Source organism: Marmota flaviventris, chromosome 3 (assembly GCF_047511675.1).
Source record: "Marmota flaviventris isolate mMarFla1 chromosome 3, mMarFla1.hap1, whole genome shotgun sequence".
Lineage (NCBI taxonomy): Eukaryota > Metazoa > Chordata > Mammalia > Rodentia > Sciuridae > Marmota > Marmota flaviventris.
In genome coordinates this window covers 162977906-162995835 of record NC_092500.1, presented here as the reverse complement: position 1 = coordinate 162995835, position 17930 = coordinate 162977906, and the positions used below count along the sequence as shown (strand labels likewise).

General features: G+C 44.8%; 1 protein-coding gene across 1 annotated transcript in view; it reads left to right on the top strand.

The window, feature by feature from the left end:
• The window catches only part of Csgalnact1 (chondroitin sulfate N-acetylgalactosaminyltransferase 1), a 313956-nt gene that overhangs the window by 265992 nt on the left and 30034 nt on the right, over window positions 1–17930 (top strand). The window contains exons 5-6 of the mRNA XM_027927004.3: window positions 4217–4433; window positions 16812–16913. Coding sequence (XP_027782805.1) covers window positions 4217–4433; window positions 16812–16913 — 319 coding nt within the window. The remainder of the gene's footprint in view (window positions 1–4216; window positions 4434–16811; window positions 16914–17930) is intronic.

The window sequence follows — 17930 nt, the reverse complement described above, 5'->3', positions numbered from 1 at the left end:
CCTCCTTGGATTTAGAGATGCTCGGGGGATCCTGGAACCAATTCCCCATAGGTACTCAGGGACAAATATATTCTTTTTCTTTTGGGAAATATCTCCATCTCCCCTGAAAATCCTCCCTTTCAAAATTTACTACTTGCAACATTTTACAGATAACTCATTTGACAACTGTCAAGATTATATAGTAAGTAAGAGCAAAAGCTGTAAAGGTCCATGGGAGGCTTAGATGTGGGCCAGCAAGCCCAGTACCACGGGCTTCACTGCAGACTTTATTCTGTCTATCCTGACTTCTCAAAAGCTCTTTCCAGGTTGCTGCTTCTCTTCTGTGTTCTGGATTCAGTGCTTCATGTGAAGGGTGATGCTGGGGAGTAAACTCTTGAGCCAGGCACTGTTCCACCAGTCAGTAACCAGGCAGGTGGAAGTGGGGAAATCACAGCTTCTCTGATTTCAGTGGGCCTGTCTGGTAATTCAAGGTCCTTTGATGTTCTCAAGTACCAAAACCAGTGGTTTGGGACAAAAAAAGTTTAAATGCTGTGAGACACAGTGTCAGGAGGAGGATGGACCACTTTGGATTGAGACTACTGTGGGCATCTTCCCAAAGTGGGAAGAGCAGTCTCAGAGGGGGGACAAGGAGACTAGTGGGGTATGTGTGTCTCTGAGAAAGTGCCAGGCCTTTCCACAGGAGGGCAGTTACGGAGGGAGGAAAATGTGCCTTTCATAAAATTGACCATTAACCATTTTTAAGTGTCGAGTTTGGTTATGTTCGGGAGCTTCACATTGTTGTGCTACCAACACCCTATCCATCTCTAGAACATTTTCCTCTCCCCACATAAAACCTCCACGCTCATTAAACACTAGCTTCCCATGCCCTGCTCCCCGCAACCCCTGGCTTAATTAATCCCCTAGCTTATTTCACTTAGCACAGTGTCTTCAAGGACATGAATTCTTGTAGAAATTAGAAGAATTTCATTTCTTTTTAAGATCGAATAGTATTCCATTGTATGCATATGCTGCATTTTGTTTGTCTATTCATCTGTTGATGGAAGTTCGTGTTGCTTCTGTCTTTTAGCTTTTGTGAATAATGTGGCTCTGAATGTGGGTTTAACTTTTTGAGGAGCTAACTGCCAGGCTGTTTCTACAGTAGCTCAGCCACTTTACATTCCCACCAGCAGTGCACAGGGCTCCAGTTTCTCCAAGGGTGGCCCCGCAGGCTCACTGCATCTATGGAGGGAGGGAAAGGAAAAGAGGTGCCAGTTAGGGTGTCTGAAGAAGATCCAAGCTTGCTACAAAGTTCTTATTTTGATCTTTCATTTGTCTAGTGCATAAAATAATATTATCCTATAAAATATTACGAAAGTGTTGGCGTGGCTGACCCGCTTTGTGTTTGCCATGAGTGCATGCCACCTCGAAGACTAGAAGGCCACCCCGAATGCTAATGCATCTGTCTGTTTCCTTTCTGTTCCTTTGAGTTCCCACCACTAAAATAAAGATTCAGGAAGCAAAAGAATTCCTTTAGGTGCTGTCCTTTGTGTTCGTAGCAGACCACCTGGGAGGACTTTCTCTGTGCAGGTGTCTAAGTGTGTAAGTGTGGGTGTGGTGGCGGTGTGTGGGCGTTGGTGGACTGTTTTAAATAACTTATCTTTAAAAGAGATGCAATTAAGGGAATCTCAAATCAGATTGATAAGACATAATTAAAATAATTAGAGTATGGGGAAACATACTCAAAAGTTGATGTAACAACTGTTTCAAGGCACAATTTGTGGAAGGTAGTGAGAAAGCAGTTCAAACGGTGTTGTGGCCATCCTGATGGGGGGGGCCTCCCTCGCTCAGAGCCACTAGTCACCACAGCTGTGCAGACTGGGATCACTGTCACCCTGGGCTGATGATGTGTGGGGCTTCAAAAGACCACTAGTAGGCCACAGTTACAGGAATTGCTATTCATAACATTTATTGCATTCTCTGGGTCCTTTATAAATAGGTGTCTATCTCTTGAGACGGATTTGAATACACTGCTATCTGTGTTTTCAATTATGTGGATGTAGATTTTTAAAAGCTGATGATTCTTTGCCTGATGCTGAGAAAGAAGAGGGGTCAGTTGGAAAAAAACACCCTGGCCCACCTGCATCCTTTGCCTGTGTCGTTAGTGAAAGGAGAAGCCGTGCAGCTGACGTGGCGTGGGAGAAGCTTGACAAGGTGCAGACCCGACTGGGCAGGCCGGTTTCAGTTGTGCAGATCTGCCCTCTGTGACCCGCTGGGACTCCTCTGACTCAGCCCAGCCTCCTTTGGTTCCTGGGAGTTGGTGGTTTAACCAGCTGCTCTGGTCATCATTAGAGCTGGGGAAAGAGCCTGTTTCCTCAATGGGAACTAATTGCCTGAAAGAATTAACAGACTTTGAAGGGAACCACTTAATGTTTTCAAAGAAGTCCTGTGAGCTTCCAGAGAAATAAATCTTTTCTCTTCCATCTCTGGAAGACTCTGAATTCCTTTCCAACATCAGCCAAGTAGAACCCTCTCAGCCTCCCTGACTTTGAAGGCAGTTGAGCAGTGTGCCCTGTTTCCCAAGGAACCAGCTAAGGCTTCCAAAGAGGACTGAGTCTTTGTCCTTCGGCACCAGGGTCCTTCCATCACCATGCTGACAGCCAGTGGATTATGCCTCTGTGTCTTTGGGTGGGCCCGTGGGACAGCTGTGGGGTAGGAAGCCACCTTGAGCATACACAGCACCTGGCTCTTCTCACCCAACCTCACGAAGATCAAAGAGCTGAAAGACCAGGGCTGGAGGGTGAAAAGCCCCTATGAGGCAAAGAATAGAGAGGAGAACTTGGCGACGTTTGTGAAGAGGTATAGTTCCCACCGAAGAAGGGAAGAGGGGGAATGAGGAAGGAAAGAGAAGGGGTTGATGAGCCACGGGACAACCAGTGACTCACCATAGGCAGACATTTTTCCCTGCAGATTTATTTCTGTAGCTACTCAGAGACTAGAAGGTGCATTCTCAGCCAATGAGATTAAGAGGAAGAAGGAGACAGGGAGCAGAAGATGTGACGTAAGTCAAGGATAAAAGCTCTCTGGTGATTTTTTTAATGTGACTAGTTTTCCTTATTTTTTCTGACTTTAAGAAAACTCCCATAACTGATGATCTTAGGAAGAAACTGGAACCTAGACATTAAGGTCTTTGGGCAGGGAAGTTGTATCATGTGGGCTGCAGAGAGGCTCCTCCTGAGATTGGAGCTGACAAGCCACACTTGGTGGAGTTTCAGTCACGGTGGCCTAGGGTGGGACACAGTTTGAAGGGAACACAAACTGCCATCTCTTCTGCTTCTGTGTCTTCTGATTGTGCCCTGCCACAGTAGGGCTGCAGAAGAAGGGAGGGGAAAGATGGTAGCCAACATTTATTGAGGGCCTACTGTGTGCCATGCACCATTGTCGACATGTATCAAAGCACATACCCTGCGCAGCAAACTGTGGGGAAAATGAGGCACAGAAAGTTTGTGATTTTATACAAGAAATCTGTGGGGCTAAGATTGAGCCCAGGACTTCTGGCTTGAGTGTATGTGCTGTGAAGCCTTGAGCCACGCTGCTCAGGGGCAGGAAGGAAGATGTGAAGCTAAATAGGATATGTCTGCTGGTCATACTGAGTACCCCATATGTAATCTGCTTTGATGCTTCCAGAAGCTTCCAAAGGGCCACATAGCCCACAGGTCCAGCCCTGAGCTCCTCCACGATGCCCTGAATAGATCACTGTGGTCAATGTATTTGAAATGGCCATAATTCCTAAGAGATAATTATAACACATACATTTTAAATTAAATAAACATAATCATTTTTATCTTCTTCTAATCATATTGCAGAAAATGTGAATAATAGCAGAAAAAAAAAAAAACATCCCACTCTACATCACAGTCAGTCTTATTCTGGCATATTTCCTAGCAGTCCTTTTATGAATGCCTCTGAATAATATAAATATAGTTTTGTACAGAGCATTATACGCTTTTCCCCATGTTTTTCCTGAATTCTTTGCAACTGGGTTTTCTGAATTGATGGCATTTGGGTTTCTCTTGGTATTTATAATTTGGAGCATTTTGAAATTTTCTAATAATTGTAGAGATTCAATATTAGTTTTTAAAGGCATTTTGTGTGAGGTCTCCGTTATAAAAAAAAAAAAAAAGAACTCAGCAGCAAGAATAATTCTTGAAACGGTCTTTCCTTGTCTTTGTGTTAACAGGGATCTACAGGACAGAAAGGGACAAAGGCACGCTGTATGAGCTCACCTTCAGAGGGGACAGCAAGCACGAGTTCAGACGACTGGTCTTGTTTCGGCCCTTTGGCCCCATCATCAAAGTGAAGAAAGAGAAACTCAACATGGCCAACACGCTCATCAATGTCATCGTGCCACTTGCCAAAAGAGTGGACAAGTTCCGGCAGTTCATGCAGAACTTCAGGTTGGTTTGTTTGCACACGTTTATCTCCCCTGGAACAGTGCGTCAGAATGCTGAGGTCACGTCCTGTCACCCCCTCCGTTTCCCCTGCCAGGTACAAAGGCCCCTTTCTCTGGCTGTTCAACTCTGTCTTCTTCATATGAAGTTTATCACTGGTATTTGTGTTTCCCCAACACAATGAGAAAAATCCCCGGATAAGCACATTTACCTTCAGAAGTGAAAATTAGGAAGGACGGGTTTTCATCAGCGCCTCCAAAGATGACCCCGTGCCCTTTGTGTTCAGTTCTGACAGGAGTATGTGCTCTTGCTTGGGGACAGCAGGAAATAAGACTCTCAAAGGCGAGAGGGTGACATTCTACATCCTAAGGAGCAGGGAGGAGCTGGCTGGTGACAGAGCCTTTGTGGACACTGAACCCTTGCTGGCCCAGGCCCTTGCACAGTGGAGGGCTGACTTCAGTACTGTCCTACTGTCTGGCTCTAGCTACCCCTGGGAGGGGATGAATCAGAAACTGCTTTTTATTCTAAGCTTTATCCTCTAAGAGATTAAGCTTAGAACCAAGCCAGGAAGGCTTCAAGCATTCGTTTTTATAGCTACTCAATAAGACTAAGTGAGGTTTTGTTCTCAGATGCTCTGAGATAGTTTTCATGTCTGACTTAAAGCCCTTCACTCTGGGTCTAATAAGCTTTTATGGCCCAAATTCATAGATTGACTGAGGTAAACCAGCTAACATATTTAGTCTGCTGATTTTAAAGGTAGAATATAATTTTATCTATCATATTATCTAATCACAGAAGATCAAGCTGATTTTTAATCTTTCATCATTACAGTCACATTGTTAAATGCAGTCATGTTCCCTATGAGAATGTGGTTGGTACCTCTCAAAATCTGTAAATATGCTGGGTTTTTAAAATTTAAATGGTAATTCATTTATATTTAACTCATTTATTTAAAATCAGGATAAAATACTCTTAAAAGAGACCTTTGAGGTCATTTAGTCCAATTCTCCTTAATTCAGAATCCTTCGACAGCACCCACAACCTATGGTTTGGAGGGTGAGTTCCAGACGACCACCTCACAAGCTGACTCTGTCCAGACCAGCTCTGGACAGCAAGCACTTGATTGTTTGGACCTCAAGTCTGCTGCCTTGTAATTTCCCCGCAGTGAGTCTAGTTCTAGCATCTGGGGAAATGACTGAACAAATCCATTGCCTCTTCAACATCACAACCTTTCAGGCATTTGAAGAAAGCTGCCACACCCTCCCTTGTCTTCTCCAGGTGTAGCAGTTCTCCTTGTTCCTGGTTCTGACTGAGGGGTCTATGTGTTTGAGCTTCTTTCCACCTTCCTGTGGTGTTTCTGTGTTGGAATAGCAGGTGCCACTGGCTGATTAAACATGATGTCCTGGGAACCAGTGACCCTGTGGTCAGCCCTGGGCATCAAATAGTAGCATTACTCATAGCAGCTGGTGTGCCCATACCTAGGACCAGTTTCAACACAAAGCTGCTCCTCAGTGGAGCCCTCAGGGGACCTGAAATGGCAGGATTCTCTAGGTTACATCTGCCTAGCTGTTTCCTTCATGTCACAAGAATTGCAACTCATTAAACATAGGAAGAAAAGTAGAAGGGAAGTATTATTGAGAAAAGTAAAAGTAATCACTTATGGGTCTCCAGGACAGAGATGGCAAAGTGAACTGTAATGTTAGCGAATGTTTACGAAACACACAAAAACCCGAGGCCTCATTTCCTGACTTTTACTGATCGTGTGTCCTCAGCTGCACAAAGGGGTGGGAGGAAAGACTGTTTCTCAGATAGGATGTTTTGAGAACCTGTCACATGTCCCAGACACTCTATCCAGATGTGAGAGGTGAGAAGAGGAATTCCAGATATGGAAACTGTCTTCGCAGAAAGTAGAACCCACTGGGCAGAACAGGCTGCTGGGGATTCAGGCTAGAGAGGCTCCCTGAGCAGATGGCACTGGGCAGGAGGCCAAGCTGGAGTTGGCTCTGCAGTCCAGGGCTTCTGAGTCCACTGGGATGTGGGAGGTGAATACCTGCCGCTGTTTAACTCCAGTTAATAACTTAGCAAAGGTGGCATCGTGAATCACGAAGAAGGGATTGTTCATGACCTGGCGTTACGACAACTAACTAAACAGCAGGAAAAAAAATTAATTCTTATTTCACACCAAAAAACAAAGTAAATTCTGATCGACTAAATATTTAGATGCAGATATCATGATCATGGATTATTGGGAGAAAATGACAATGGGCTATTTGTCAAATATTTGACCCTGTCTTTATGATGTCCTTTCCTACCCGAGATTGGAAACTATGAACTGGCTGATGCTGAGGAGGACACTGTGAATGATCTGCATTTCTTTCTTTTTTATCTGTTCTATAACTTTTTATGTAGTTTCCCTAGGTTTTACATTTTGATGAAAATTGGTTTTGCTTTTTTAATTTAAACATGAATTTCTAGTTTATAGAAGTGATCCTTGGCTGGTATAAGATGTTTAAGCAATAGAGAATAAATTGTTTACAAAGTGACTCCAGGTCTAGAACTAACTATTATTAACATTAGTTGAACACCATTCCAAGCACCTTTCTTTCTCGATAGACAGACCAATAGCTTGCTAGCTAGGAATCCTCTAATGTGACATGAGATATACTCTACATTCTATCTCTAATTAAATAATCAAATTTTACCTTTCTTAAATTTATAGAAGAGAATCTGAAGCATAACAGAAGAAATTGCTGAACATTAAGAAAACATCTCTTTACAGTAAGAGATATTAGTACCTAAGTGATCCTTCTAAAGTTTAAAAATAAAGTGATTTTGCAAATCAAAAACAAAACCAAAGTTTGGAATGACTGTGTATTTGACAAAACAAAATGAAAATTTGGCATGACTGTATTTTTTATGACATATTTTAATTTTAGACTGGATTGTCTAAAAAATTGCAGTAAGAAAAGGAAATCAGCACCATCTATGCTTTCTCTGTGTTCCATCTTCCAATTTCTGTTAGCCATCCATTGTTTTGATCTTGTCTGAGTTTGCAACCTTCACATCCTGTTTTGTAAAGCAGGGTTCTGTATTTAAGTAGCTTTAGTGTATTCATCCAGTCTTCTCACAATAGCATCTCCATTCCTGCTCCCTATTCAGCTCTGTTCCATGGACAAGGATGTTTTTGGAGAAGGGTCACCCGTGCCTGAGCCAGGATCTCTGCCTGGGATCTTGGTAGGAGAAAGATAGCTTGGCTGACTGGAAGTTCCTAGGGCACACTTTCTTGGGACTTGGAGCTTTCTTTTGTCTCTCTTGCAAATGCCTGACTTTTGCCTGGTGGCCTGAAGATCCCTCTGTAGTCTGGAATCATAATAAGTTAATTAGGATCTATCTTATCTCAGTTCCAGTTATTCTAGCCATTTGCCTGGAATAGAGTGGGCTTGGTTGTTTTGTGGGTTCCTTCATTTCTGGGAGACTTTTCCGGTGTTTTGTTTTCAAATACTTCTTCATTTATTGGGTTCTGTGCTGGGCACAATTGCCTACTTCAAGATCTCCCTTTATTAGCGTCTCCCTGATTTTCAATGTCTCAGGCTTTTATCTGCGTTCACTTAAGCCCTCCCTTTATGTCAGTAATTTGATTTTCTGATGTATTCATTCTGTACCTTGCTGTTTCCAACTTAATACTTCTGTTTATTTTGGCTATTGATTTATTTCCTGAGTACATAATGTGCCTTTTAGTTTTTATCATTTCCTCTTTGATCTTTTTTTTAAATCAAATTCACATTTTTGTAAAAAGGGTAAAACACTTGTAAGGAATTTTCTTCTGAGTTATGTTTTCTTGCAAGGCAACACTTTCATTTGCTTTGAGTTCTGTTTCTTCCTTAAATCTCAGGTTTTTCCTTTAATTGTGTTCGGACCCCCGGGGTGCGGTTGCCATGGTGTTTCTTCCATCTTTCCTCTGAGTCCTGTGCAGGGCGACCGGCTTCCTGTTTGCTCTGACATGGTTTGAGTGGATTCTCCTGGGTTCCCTCCTCATCTTGATCAGAGCCGTTTGCATCCGCTCCCAGTTGCCTTCTGAGGACAGAATATTGTTCTGTTCACGGTGGGAATGAGTGGGTGATGGCGAGGAGTCCCTGGGATGGACATGTGAGCTGTGCCAGGCTTACTGGTCTGGTTGGGGGTGCATCCTTTTTCCTGGGGTGCGGTGTGTTTGGCTGGCACAGCAGGCTCTCAGGTGAGGGCTGGAACTTCCGAAAAAGTCAGCCCTGTTTGTTTCCCTCTCTTCTCTCACTCTGTCTTCAATAGTGCTCTCCACTTCTACAAGTCAAAAAAAGAGGAAAAAAAAAAAAGTTTGGGCTCTTCTCTGAATGATCCTGTGGGGCATGGGGAAGAGACATAGCAAATAGATAGTTGGCTCTCATTGTGTCCCAGCCCTTCTCTTCCAGCTCTGACAAAGGATTCTGAGTACATGCAATTCTCTTTTTTTCCTTTGCTTCTCTCAAATCCACTTATTTTTGCAGGGGTTGGTTCACAGCGCATAACTAAGGTAGAGCCCCCTTACTTTCCTTACAATGTTTAAAAAAAAAAAAAAACCAGAATCTGCCGTGGCTCTTCCTGCTGCTGGTGGTACCCGGGTCCTGGGGTGGGAGATCGGGATTCCTGTGGTCTCCCTGATGCTCCAGGGCTGCCTTGGCACCTCCTCAGCCATCAGGCTTCCTCCTGGGTGTCACACTCACACACACCCCTTCTGGGGGCAGCGCCTGAAGCTGAAGCCACAGGAGGCTACAATAGAACCTTCCATGTCCTTCCTTGGCCTCCTCTTTGTGAAATTTGGTGGCAAAAGAGAGCATCCTTTCCACTGGGTTATTTATTGGTGGCCAGATTTTTGACATTTTCCACTAATTTTGGCAAATGGCTTGCAGTTACCACTATTTGAGATTGGTTATTTAAAGCATCATCCTTCCTAGGTATCACCTTTCAAGCATCAACAGCCCTTGGCTGAGGAATCTTTCGTGTCACTTCATGCACCTCAGCTGTAGCCCTTTCTAGAAAGTGAAAATGTTGGCCCAGATGGGCCCCAGGCAGCTCTCTGCTGAGCACAACAGGGAGCTTTAGGCCTTTGACTTCAGCATAAATTCCCTTGTCATTCATCTACAAGAGACTCACATGGCTAAGACTTAGAACAACACGTCTGCATTTGTTCTTGTCCAGAAATAACGAATGTGGAACCTGGAATTCCCAGAGAGCAGGCCTGGTCGTGAGATTCAGCACGGCCCCTGGGAAGGCTGAGTCTATAAAAATGGCTCACCTCGGGTGATGGCCTGCCTGGGGTGAACTCTGCCAGGAACAGAAGGCCAAGTTTTCAAGCTCCAGAACTGTGTGCCTTGGGGACAAAATGGATTCCTGGGTATATGAAGTACTAAAGTATTTATTCTCATTGTCGCCTTATTATAATCATGGTCACCGATCTTAAAATTATTTGCATTTATGAAAATACAAATTTAAAAATCATTTTTATGAAAGTCAGTGGTCAGGGGCTCAATCACAAAATGGGAAGGGGATAAGTTTCCCTGGGAACTAATGGAAACCATCAAGACTTGACAGAATGGCAGGTTTTGTACTTCCCCGCAGACAAGACAAAGGAAAAGCAAGGCTACTTTACTTCAGCCCTTAGTACTTACTCAATGAGAAGAAGCCTGACAGTTGTTAAGTGAGACAAGTTTGTTTCTTAGCAATGGAACGAAGGGTCATTTTTAAAAAAATATATATTTTAGTTGTAGATGGACACAATACCTTTATTCTATTTGTATGTGGTGCTGGGGATCAAACCCAGTGCCTCACGCATGCTAGGCAAGCTCCCTACCACTGAGCCACAACCTCGGCCCCCCGAAGGGTCATTTTTAAGAGGTAATGAACGGCATGAATGACATTTCTAGGATTTACAAAAATCATGACACTGAAGCTTCAGTATTGCCATCTCCCTGAGTAAGAATAAAAACCCCACCTGCTGCACCCCTCGAGAGCAATGAGGAGGACTTTGCTCCTGGTGTCCCCAGGCTGCATACACACTGTATGGCCCCATCTCTGGTCCTGGGGATCAGGTGGCTGGTCACTAAAGCAGACTCCTGCACCCTCGCTGTTGTCTTCCTGTCCCATGGGGGAACCACACAGATGCCACCTTCCATTGCCTTTCCCATGAATGTCCCACCGCCCTCACCTGGGATCCTAGGACTCCTCTACCTGTGGCCAGGAATGCAATGGGCTCCCCTAGTGGGGCTTGCTGCAAATCTAAGTCCTGTTTGTATGTGCTGCCATTTTGATCGGTGGAGTACTGGCTTAAACCTCCCTGCTCTTCTTTCTCCTCCTCCTCCTCCTCCTTCTCCTCCTCCTTTCCCTCCCCCTCCCACTACTTTACCTTCCCCTCCCCCTTCCTCCTCCTCTTTGCCTTCAAAACTAGGGTCTCACTTGTTTTTGGCTACTGGGTTTCTCTCAGCTTCCATGTGATAGAATTTAAGTTGATCCATTATTGTGTGTTTTGTTTCATAGCAGGAAGAATCTCATAATCTCAAAGCTATAGATTTTCTTTAGATCTTTATCTGAGCCTCTCCAAGATTATAAAAAAGAAGTATTATACTATAAAATATTCTTTGTGATTTTGTAAAAAAAAAAAAAAAGACATTTATTTATTCATTTCAACTTTGCTCGCTTTTTATTTTGACTACTTCCAGCTGAGAACCTATTTTATTTTGCTGGGTTCCTCCTCAGACTGGGCAGATTATTTTTGTTTTCATGTTCTCCCTCTGTCTGGGTTCTCATTCTTCTCAAGGCCTTTATGATAGATTAATGCAATCTTATAAAAGTATTTTACTTGAATTTATCCCTTATTGGCCTAGAACCTTTAAGATGGTTCTGGAAATTTCTGGGGGAACATGTAAAGCACTAATTGTAAAATCTCAGATTCAAATAAGGCTTGAGCATTTGGCTGGGCCAGTTTAGGTGATAGGCCCCAGGCCATCAAGCATTGAGTTGCGCTAAAGGTGGGTTCCCAGTAAAAGGGAAGTAACCGACTTCGCATGATACAGCCATCTACCTTACCCAGGCCCCATACCTGGTTATACCCCTATACACTGGGCCCGCTATTCATATACCAGTGTAGCTCCAGGAAGTTTGTATAGCTACTGTGTTTGAGAAACACTGAGCTGGATCATGCACCTTGTTTGGATAAAGCTTTGTCTTTGGAGGCTTAACAGAAGTCGGTCTTGGTTTAATTCAAGTCGCAGGTCAGATAGAAACATCTATCCAACTCTAAAAAAAATGGACAGTTGTAAAATTATCTTGTTTTCTATTCTAAAACAGGCAATCAGGTCTCATTTGCTTGGTTGAGAGTCAGAATTCACTCTCATTTCTTACCAGTGATCAGACTACTCAAATAATAGGAGAGTATAATAATGTATTAATTCATCATGACACAAGGAGAGCAGAAGAATACAACAAACCCAAGGGATAATGCTCCTTCTTGTTTCTTAAACAGATTTCAGAAGGCCCCAGTTGCTGTTCCCCTCCAGCGATGTCCCTGTTGCTCATTTCCAATCCCTGTGTGGCCAAGCACTTTTCCTCCTGTTGCCAGAGCAGACCATAGGTAGAGTTTGGAACTGACGGGCTAGTATTTATCATTTCATTTGAAGGGACACTCCTTAAAGCCTAGATAGATTTTCTTCTCATACTTGACACATTGGAGTCGAAAATTGACTTTGAAAAGAACGGCGATGTGATTTCCTTGCTGCTGTGCCTTTTCTGGGCTGTGAAAGCCTTTCTCTGTTCCTCCCCACCTGTGGGGGCCTTCTCACCTGTCAAGGCTCAGCCAGGACGCTCCCTCTTCCTGATGCCCTCCCGCTGTCACTCACCAGAAATTAACCTTTCCTCCTCTGCATCCTGCTGCCTTGTGATACCTGTTACTGAGTTACTCCTTCAGGATTAACTATAAGTGTTCAGCTGTCCATTCCTGTGATAAGCTAAGATGCTCCTGAGGTAGGTAAGGTGACCAGTTGTCCCAGTTTGCTGGGAACAAGGGATTTTCTAGCAGCAAACCTAGGTGGCTGTCCCCCTTCAAAGACCACACAGAATCATCCTTTTTAAATCTTATTTCAATGAGAATTATGCACAAGGACTCACTGAATGTTTATTATTGAATTTGTGTGTTTTAGTCTAATATCCATTGCTATAAAAATACCTAAGACTGAGTATTATATAAAGAAAAGAGATGTAGGTCACAGTTTTAGAGGTTCAAGGTGCTGGCACTGGCTCCACTTCCGATGAGATTCTCGTGGCAAATGGCATGGTGGTAGGAGTGGCTGGGAAAGAGCTCATGGTGAGATCAGAAGCCAGACTCGCTCTTTTATAACAATCCTCTTGCAAGAACTAACCAGGGTCCACCCAAAACAAAATCAGTTTCCTTCCAAGGGCAGCAGTCCCAGTGACCTAATTTCCTTACATCTACTCGTCACTTAAAAGTTCTGCCATCTCCCAACATCACACGGAACTAACTTCCACATGAACCCTTGGAAACAACATCCAAACCCTAGCACCATGTTTTCCTATAGGACAGACATCCCCAGCGGTTTTCCTTCTCTCTTACCTGCTATGGCAGATCCCCAACCTTCTGTGCTCTTTGCAGTCTTCCTAGGTGTCCCCTGGGATGCCTGACAGGGTCCAAACATAAGTTCACCTTCCCTGCTACCCAGGGATCACTGCAAACACTGCATTCCCTGCTTGCAATGGTAGCCAAAGTTGTTAGCACTCACCAAGGCCACAGAGGCTGCCACCACCACCATACCTACCTCCGGCACCTCCACTGTGCCAGCATTTATTCCCCTGGCTTTGGCTCCCAACACCCCTTGGTTCTGAAAAGAAAGCGTCTGAGATTTTAGTAGCTCCATCTCTTCCTAGGACTCGCATGAGAGTTCCCAAGAATGAGCTGGGGTGCAGGACAGGCTCTGGGATGGGCATCATTCCTACAATCTCTACCCCTTTGACTAATGAGATGTTGTTACTGAGCCTGATTCCTCCTTAAGATAGTGGTTCAGACAGAGGCCATTTTGCAGCCTCCCAACCTGGGACTGCTGGCAAGGTCTGGAGATTTCAGTTGTCACAACTGGGTTGGGGTGATGCTACTGGCAGGCTGTTGGCAAGGGCCAGGGACATGGGGGAACATCCTGTAATGCACAGGAAAGCCCCAACCACAGTAGGGAATCACCAGATTGTCCATGGTGCTGAGTTAGAGAAACCCCTGTTAGGATGAGTTGTCCCCTAAGGGCACAACTCCAAATGGGTCTGAGATCAGTGGGTGTCCAGTCCCCAAGATCTGCCAGTCACACCTGACTGATTTCCATCTCAGGAATCAGGTGGAACCATCAATTCCCAGTTTGTATTTGGGATTTTATTGAGGCTTCCTCTGCCCTCCATCTGGCCACACAAACCTCTCAGCTTAGCGGTGGAGTCCTGGACAGCAAGACCTGAGCTGTCACATGTCTCATACTGCTAAGGTGACCTGGGCGGATGAGAACCAGGCTGGTCCTTGGGAAAACTGCCTTATGCTCCAGCTGCCTCCATAGTCCTTGGAACTGGTTTCTCACCTCCACATGAAGGACTGAACGAGGGTCCCTCACCCCTCCTCTGGGGCATGAGGTGCTCTGAGCCTCTTGGGAATGAGAAGCATAGGTGTATATAAGTGACTGCAATACATGTTCTGACTGAAAATTCATCCTAATTAGTCTGAGCAATCTGTGCTAAAATATCCTGGGGGAGAAGAACTGCTATTTTCCAGAAAAAAATAAAAGATAAGGTCTTTATGAAACAGAAACAAGATGTGCAGCTTCCAGGTTAAGATACGGGAATGTCCAGTGGAGCCGCGGAGTGAGCCTAAGCAGAAGTCAGTATGGAGCCCTCCCACAGGGGCCCTGGAGGCCGCAGCTCCTGAGAGGGTCCTGAAGGCTTTGCATGCAGCTCTGCTCTGGCATCCCGGAAGACATGCTCACAGAGTCATGGAAGTCACCTAGGGGGATCCAGGCAGCCTGTGCCCAGGTGAAAATAATGCACAGCACAAAGCCAGGAGTCTGTCTAGGCTGTGGATGGCGCTTTCCTTCCTCTCATCTGTCCTACTTAACTTTTGAACTTAACTTTCCCTCCAAAACAAAGACACACCCACATATACCATCACCCCATCTTCTCTCTCTCTCTCTGTCACTGTCTTTCTCACACACATCTTTCTAGGGCATGGAGTCGAGTGAGAATGGTTTTGAAAAACAGCATCAGACAGGGAGGGAGCCCTGTCTGCTCAGGGCCAGCCTGTGTTCCCTGGGCGGCCGCTGCTCTCCAGTGGCAAGCTTCATTGTGCATAGTAGGTGGAGAACTTGAGAAGGACACACACGTCTTACTCATTTTTTAGGATTTCCTGATGGGGTGTTCGGCGCGTGGTGTGTTGTCCACAAACGGTTGTTGAGTGTGTGGAGGAAAGAACAGGTGAATGCTGGGATGGCCTGGAGGGAGACTGCTCAGCAAATTCTGCTTGGCCTTTTCTGAAAGCCTCACTTGGTCAGGAAGTGTCAAGGTCACTTTTCTTAAAAACAGGAAGTGCCTTGAATGGGTTTTAAAATGCCAGAGAGGAACACAGCAAAGATGTTACTGGAAAACTGAGAAGGCTTTTTTGTTTGTTTTTGTTTTGGGATCTGGGGATTGAACCCAGGGCGCTGTACCAGTGAGCTACATCCTTAGTCCTTATTTTTTTTGAGACAGACAAAGTTGCCCAGGCTGGCCTTGAACTTGAGGTCCTCCTGCCCCAGCCTCCTCAGTGGCTGGGATTAGGGCATGCACCACTGTGCCCTGTGTGAATGCCTTTATTCAGCGGGTGACACTCTCCTCCTGATTCTGGGATGGGCGTTTTCCAGCTGCACACATAATTCTGAAGCACGGTTTTTCCTGTGCTTGGCCCTGTGTGCACGCCTTTCTTCCACCCTGGCAAAGGAACTTCAAGCATTATCTGGCACATTTGCCAAAGGGATCTTTTTTGTACAGAGACTTTTTGTTGGTCGGTGAAGATTCAGTCAGCAGAGACCGTGGCTACAAGGGAGCTCTCACTTTTGAAGCACACAGTCGCACCCAGGCCTCTATCCCTAGTTCCTCACCTGCTTTTGAGATCTCTGCCATCATCCTGAATTCCCAAGACAGCGCCTTCCTTTCTTCACAGGAAAGAAACAGAATTGTCAGACCCATGCCTGCCGCCAAGGTGGGCCTGCATGCCCCTTGCCCAGTTTAGCATCATCTTCCCTGACAGTTCTTCCATTGAATTCCCGTCCTTCTCGCTGCCTTTATGAACTTCAGTGGACGCCCTTCAGGGCCCAGCCGTTCCAGCCCCTATGACTTGCCATGCTTCCTGAATCCCATATTCTTTTTACCAGTGCCCAGAGGTGCCCGATTATTTCATTTGAGCTCATTTTTACTTTCCATGTAGGTTTTTTGAGGGCAAGAACCACCCTTTCTATTGCTTTGGATTTCTACCAGCAACTCCAGGAAGGTTCTCACTCCTTCTTGAAGGCAATATAAAAACCATTGATTAATCTGACCTCTGTAACTATAGCTCAGAGATTTCTGAAAATTTATGATGTAGATTATTTGGGGGAGGGGGTTAAGGAAAGTGATCAACACAGAGACAAAAAGAACAAAATGTAAGGACAATGCAAAATATCAGAATATCACAAAATACCGTCTCGCTGGTAGAATCTTTATGGAATTTGCTTCTAGAAAATACCTGAAAAATTATTCATATGTACATATAGAAACCTCTTTACACACATATTCACATATATGCACATACATACAAATATACACACATTTACACCCACACATGTATGTATGGAGTAAACCCTCAGCCGAAGAGCTTTTGGGTGGAGGCACACAAGTAAAGAAGCTAGAATGTTTACAAACATTCTAGTCTTGTCTTCTTAGAGGTTAGCTTTTTGTCTGCAACACAGAATCCGTATCTTTTTTACTCTGTAGACTTCTTATGGGGTTAAGAACCCCATGTGACACAGTGTGGCCCCAGTGGGATTAAGCATATGGCAATTTGGACCTATCATGCTTTGCATCTGAGTTTTGATTTGTCAGATCTGCATTTTTAAATTTCCTTGTTTTCCTAGTAAGATAAATGCAAATTCCGGAAATGGGATGGCCAACTAGAACTGACTTGGTTTCCCATCCCTTCTCTTCTGGAAGTTTACTTAGTCGCCTTCAAAACCCTTTTGTTCTTTACAAAAAAAAAAAAAAAGAAGTAGTATTTGTGCCTTGCCTGTTGATGTGAAAACAGGAAACAGACATCCTTTTGTCTTCCAGGGAGATGTGTATCCAGCAGGATGGGAGAATTCACCTCACTGTTGTTTACTTTGGGAAAGAAGAAATGAATGAAGTCAAAGGGATACTCGAAAACACTTCCAAGTGAGTACCGTCTGGAGCTGGGACCAGGAGTCATGGTAACCGAGCTCACAAATACACACCCCACGCTGAAACTTCTGCTTAGTTTTATTTTCCTTAACACTGGGCAAACTGGGAGACTGGTCGCTGGCCAGGTATAGGGAAACCCAGAGCCTCCTTCCCCAGGAGGCCACCCTGTCTGACACTGGTCTTTATCAGGCAGGGGTGAGGATTTTGGCAGAGGAGATGAACTGTACTGAGCAGCAGAGTGGGCAGCAGAGGCTTCTGTGAGCTGCAGCATGACTAGAGGTGGTCACTCTGCACCACAGATTCAGAACTTGCACTGTGCAGAGCAGGATTTAGGGAGAGCTCAGCTGTGCACCAAGCTCTGTCTCTGCCCTGGCTTAGAAGGCCACGGTGATGTCTGTGCTCAGAGCTTGCCTGTGTAGCAAGCGGTCTCACCCTTTTGCCTACCGTTTCTTATGCATTCAGAGATGCTAAGGGGAAGCCAGAGGGATGGCAGGGTTTTTTATTAAACCTACTCAGTCGAACAGAAATGGTTTAACCAAAACTTTAAGACCTAGGTTGTGTATTTACATTTCGCTGATCAGTTGAGGGGGAATACCTGTATTCCAGAGCAGCACAGATGGATGTTTTAGTCAGCTTTCTTGCCACTGTGACCAAAAGACCAGACAAGGAAGTTTATTTGGGGGCTCACAGTCTCAGAGATCTCAGCCCATAGATGACTGGCTCCATGGCTGTGGGCTTAGGGTGTGGCAGAACATCATGGCAGAAGAGTGTGGCAGAGGAAAGCAGCTCAGGACATGGCACCAGGAAGCAGAGAGAGACTTCTCCTCTCACAAGGAAACAAAATATATACCCCAAAGGCATGCCCCCAAGGGACCCATCTCCTCCATCCACACCCCACTTGCCCACAGTTACCTCCCAGTGAATCCTTTGAGGACATTCATGCATTGATTGGGTTAAAACTCATAACCCAATCATTCCACCTCCAAACTTTCTTGTTTTGTCTCACACATG